At 53.7% G+C, this 4,660-nt stretch overlaps 1 protein-coding gene across 1 annotated transcript; it reads left to right on the plus strand.

Annotated features, from left to right (window-relative positions):
- The first annotated feature begins 2,040 nt into the window (after nucleotides 1-2,040).
- Nucleotides 2,041-3,073, plus strand: LOC119403317 (uncharacterized). The gene has a single exon (XM_037670260.2). The coding sequence runs from the start codon at nucleotides 2,054-2,056 to the stop codon at nucleotides 3,071-3,073; it is 1,020 nt and encodes a 339-aa protein (XP_037526188.1). The 5' UTR covers nucleotides 2,041-2,053.
- The last annotated feature ends 1,587 nt before the right edge of the window (nucleotides 3,074-4,660 follow it).

Here is a 4,660-nt window from a genome sequence, read left to right on the forward strand (position 1 = left end):
AGCGCCTTTTTCTGAAATATTGCAGAAACAATGAAATGGAGCTCAAGTTCACTGTTATCTGAAAATTCCTTGGCTCTCCATTCTTAGAAACACATGCAAACAACCTTGGTCTAGCCTGTTGCTATACAAATATCTACGTCAGATCTTTTATTTGATTTATGACGAAGCTTTACCTTCTGTTCACGTCCGCCTATTTTAATAGGACGCATTAAAACCCGTTGGCCTTATTGTTGCGAACAACTCCATGGGAATAAACTGCGGTTTCAAAAGAGATTCCTCAGTCAGCACCAAAAAAAAAAGTCGCATTTCTTCTCAAGGGCGAAGCAATGAATGTGACAGCAACAAAGTGCAATGTCACACGATGAACGGCAAGCAGCTCGAAACTTGCAGCGCAATGGTCAAGCACAAAGGACGCATGAAGAGAACACCCTCACGACGAGCGCAAACTAAGAACTGTCGCATCACGACACTTGCAGCGAGCTGCTCAAACGCAGAGAAGGGCGAACGAAAAGAACGCACTGGTATACACAGGACGAGCGCGTACTAACAACTATCACAGATGTTGCTTTTTTTGTGTTTTAGCAGCGCGCAGCAAGTGCCGACTATGGACAACCGTGTAGCGCCTACTTGGGCTCTTCTAACTAGCAGCTCACTCCTTTCGCCAACGTCGCATGACGTCGCGCAAAAAACTAAGTTTGATTGCCTTGCCAATGCGCCTACAAATCGCCGAATGGACTCATTTTCGTCGTGACACCTGCCGAACAAAATAAAGAATCCCTGAAGGCTATGCTTAGTTTGCAAGGGACACGGCAAGAAGTCCGATAGCCGATGGGAGTGCGAAAGATGTGAAGTTGGTCTTCACATGCCTCTGTACTTCAAAGCCTTCAAAGTTTTTCACACACGAGAATGTCACTGAAACTGTCGGTGCAGTTAAGCGTCGCCTTGCGCAATTGTGCGCTTCTGCCATGCAACATTAAATGCGTTAAGGAGACTCCTTCCACTACATGGCATATATGTAGTGTTTTTTCCGAAGCAGTTGCAAGTAGCGTCGTGGCTTTGTAGTAGGACACCTGCTTGCCACGCGAAGGGCCCGGGTTCGATCCTCAATGGGACCGAAGGTTCTCATTGTTTACTTTATTTGCTTCTTTCTCGGTTTTTCGGTAACGGACGATTTTGCGCTCACAGCTAACAACGCCGTCACCGTCGCCGACACCAGAATTTCTGCGACACGAGCTCTCTAACGCTATCGCGTTATTAAAGAAAGGAAAAGCATGGCGCGTGCCACATTGGTCTAACGCAGTGCGCTGTATATATATATATTGTCGGTCCGATAGGCCCTTATCTGCAGCACGCACGTTGGAAGCAGGGGGAGGAGAACACACGCGCATTGCCCATGCGCGTGACGAGCGGCAGCGGCGGAAAGCCACAGGGGGCGTAAAGATGGCTGGCGGATAAGAAGGGAGGTGAGACAAGCCCCAGGGCTTTTTGGTGGGCGGCAGGACGATGGGATGCGGCGACGGTCGCGCTAGGCGCGACGGTTTCCTCCGTGAGTGCTGCAGAGCAGAGGCCACGCCGGTTTGGGACGTCCGCTAATAGGAGTCGTTGGCTCGTCTTCTACTGCGAGTTGCGCGTGAGTTTGCTTTCCTGCCGTTATGTTTCGCGCGTAGGTTCCATTTGACCGCCAGTCTGCGGGGACTGTTCGTTCCGGGCTTTTGGCTCTCCTGTATACGTTAGTGCCGTGTTGTGCCGGTCTGGAAGGCCGGTGGTGATTCTTTTGAGTCGTGAATTAAAACGGTTCTTGTTCCCAGCGTTGCTGGCTTGTGTCGTGCGAATTACGGCTCACTGACCCCCCTGAGCGGAGGCGGGGCCCTCATCTGGCGCCCAACGTGGTTTTCGCACGTAGCTGACCTTCCTTTCGTTCCTTGCAACGTGGTTTCCTCATGCAGTATTTATTCTTTTCGTTTGAGTTCGCTTTCGCACCGCGAGAACCGCACGCATTAGGCCCCCGTCCTGCCGGCCCATCGCACTCGCGATATGCTTTGCGCATATTCCAATGCTCTTGCGTTCCGGTACAGTTACAGCTCGCGAAGGTGAAAGCCCTACGGACCTCAAGTCTAATATAATGCCCGACAAGGTGAAACAGGACGCGTCCGCGCCAGATACCCCTCGTATCGTCGAGCAGCTGACCGCGTTGCTAGAACGCCAGGCTACACCAGCCGACACCTTTCGCTTACCGCTGGCCGTGCCTACGTACGAGGGACACACAGACAAGAAATCGGTCACAGACTTTTTGCAAGATTTACAAGATTATCGCGACGCGCAAGCCCTCCCAAATGAGACTCTTCTGCTACGCGTTCTGCCCGTCGCCCTGTCTGGCTCTGCCGCACGTTGGCGTCGTCGCCAGTCTTTCGAAAGTTGGTCTCACTTTGAGCAGCTATTCCGTGCCGAATTTCTGCCCCCCGACTACGCCGTCCGCATGAAAGATGAACTTCGCAGCCGTACACAGGCTGAGGAGGAAAGCCTCCAAGAATACATACGGTCCTTACAGGAGCTTTACGACCGCGCGGACCCTTCGGCACCTGAAGCGGAAAGAGTGGCTCGGGCAGTTAAGCAGTCGCATCCGCGTTTTCAGGCGTATTTGAGGGGTCGTTCATTCTCTTCACTCGACGTCCTCGCTACAGCAGCGGGTGATATTCAGGCCGCGATGTTGGCGGAGCTCACGTACCAACCACCGCCACCGCCTGAATCCACTCTCGAGCCATCGTGTGCGTGGCACGGTCGGTCCAACCCAATGGCCTCACCGATGACCCTACCAAGGGCTCTAGACCCATTCAGCCACCACAATCTGCCTGCTCCGTCCGCCTTCCCGTCAACTACCCAGGAACGTGGGACACCCACACCGGGCGCCTCGACCCAAGGCCAGCCCGTAGCGGTCGCCGCCCATTCTAGTGCCGGAGGCACAAGTAGGAACCCTCCGGTATGCTTCCAGTGTGGAGGTCGGGGCCACTATAGGAGCCAGTGTCCAAGCAGACCACGTTCTGGCCGCTGGGGAAACGAGCGGGGCAGGCGATGATGAGCGCATGCCAATCGCCGGCCAGCATTCCACCGCCCCCCGGGGTCCTCTCACTTTACGCAGGTCCTGGAAGAACTACTGCGGCTCCTCTGTGGGCTACGACTCGTCTTCAAGAGCAGCCAGCCACGCTGCAGAGGCCAGGCCACCGGGTGTTTTGGTCTTCACATCATCCAGCCGCCAGGAATCACAGCCGCGGCAAACCTTCGACAAAGCAACGCACGCCCAAAGGGACAAGGCCGCATCCCTTCCCGCTCGGACAACTGCCAGAGAACCAAGCAACCAACGCTCCTGCGAAGTGCTCCCCGCCCGATAACAGCCATGGTGTACTCAACAATACGGTGAGCGATCGTCCGTCTACATCCACTCCCCTCGCTGCCCACGCCGATAAAGCACCATTAGTGATGGTTTCCATGGCAGGAGTAAAGGTCCCGGCTCTGTTAGATACTGGTTCAGCTGTTTCCGTTTTCGGGGATCGCATTAAGAATGCCTGCGAGATGAAAGGCTTAACTTTGCGAAGTGTAAGCACTAATCTGCGCGTGGCCTCTGCTCATGTTGTCCCTGCTACGCTTGCAGCTCGCTTAGCGGTTAGACTCGACGGGCGAAAACTTCGGCAACGTTTCCTACACCTACCCGGACTTTCCTGCCCCGTAATTTTGGGACGCAATTTTATAGCGAAGTCGGGTATCGTGCTTGATGTCCGTACGGGCACCTACAGCCATGGCATCAATGCAAAACCACTCGCGTTTGTGACTACTTCGCCACAACCCCAGTCTGATCTGCTTGCAACAAATGTGCATCCGTTCTTCGAGGCCAGGGAGGACTTCTTCACTATTATCGAATCCTTCAAAGGGCCATCACAGCTAAAAGCTAGAATCGAAACAGCCCTAAAGCCCTTTGCGGCAATGTTCACAGAGGCTCCTGGCAGGGTTAATGTATTGGAACACACGATCGACACAGGCGACGTCCGCCCTATCCGTTTCAATCCTCGTCCCCTGAGCGTCCACAAGCGTGAACTTCTGGACGCTGCCCTCGACGAAATGCTCGCCACCGGTGCTGTAAGAGCGTCCAACAGTCCCTGGGCGTTTCCAGTTGTTTTAGCTCCAAAGAAGGACGGTTCTGCTCGGTTGTGCGTTGATTACCGGCGGTTAAACGCCGTCACGGTTCGAGACTCGTACCCCTTCCCATCAATCGACTCTGTTATGTACTCCCTTGGAGCCGCCAAATTCTTCACTACCCTTGACTGCAGCAGAGGCTTCCTGCAGATCCCGTTAGCAGAGCGCGATGCTCAGAAAACGGCATTTACTTGCCACAGGGGATTGTTTGAGTTTTCGAGGTTACCTTTCGGATTGTGCAATTCACCGGCCACATTTCAGCGCGTCATGGATATTGTGCTTCGAGATGCCAAATTCAACTACGCAATGGCTTACATGGACGACGTGGTAGTCTTTTCGCAAACCTTTGACGAGCACCTGACCCACCTAACCACTGTACTACAACGAATGCAGGACGCAGGCATCACCGTCAACCCCCGGAAAGTTCAGTTGGTCTCAAACAAGATCAACCTACTAGGTTTCATTGTCGAGCAAG

This window comes from Rhipicephalus sanguineus, chromosome 8, assembly GCF_013339695.2.
Source record: "Rhipicephalus sanguineus isolate Rsan-2018 chromosome 8, BIME_Rsan_1.4, whole genome shotgun sequence".
Taxonomy (NCBI): Eukaryota; Metazoa; Arthropoda; class Arachnida; order Ixodida; family Ixodidae; genus Rhipicephalus; species Rhipicephalus sanguineus.

Coding starts and splice junctions, on each gene's coding strand:
- LOC119403317 (XM_037670260.2), top strand. CDS start 2,054: ATGCTCTTGCGTTCCGGTACAGTTACAGCTCGCGAAGGTGAAAGCCCT.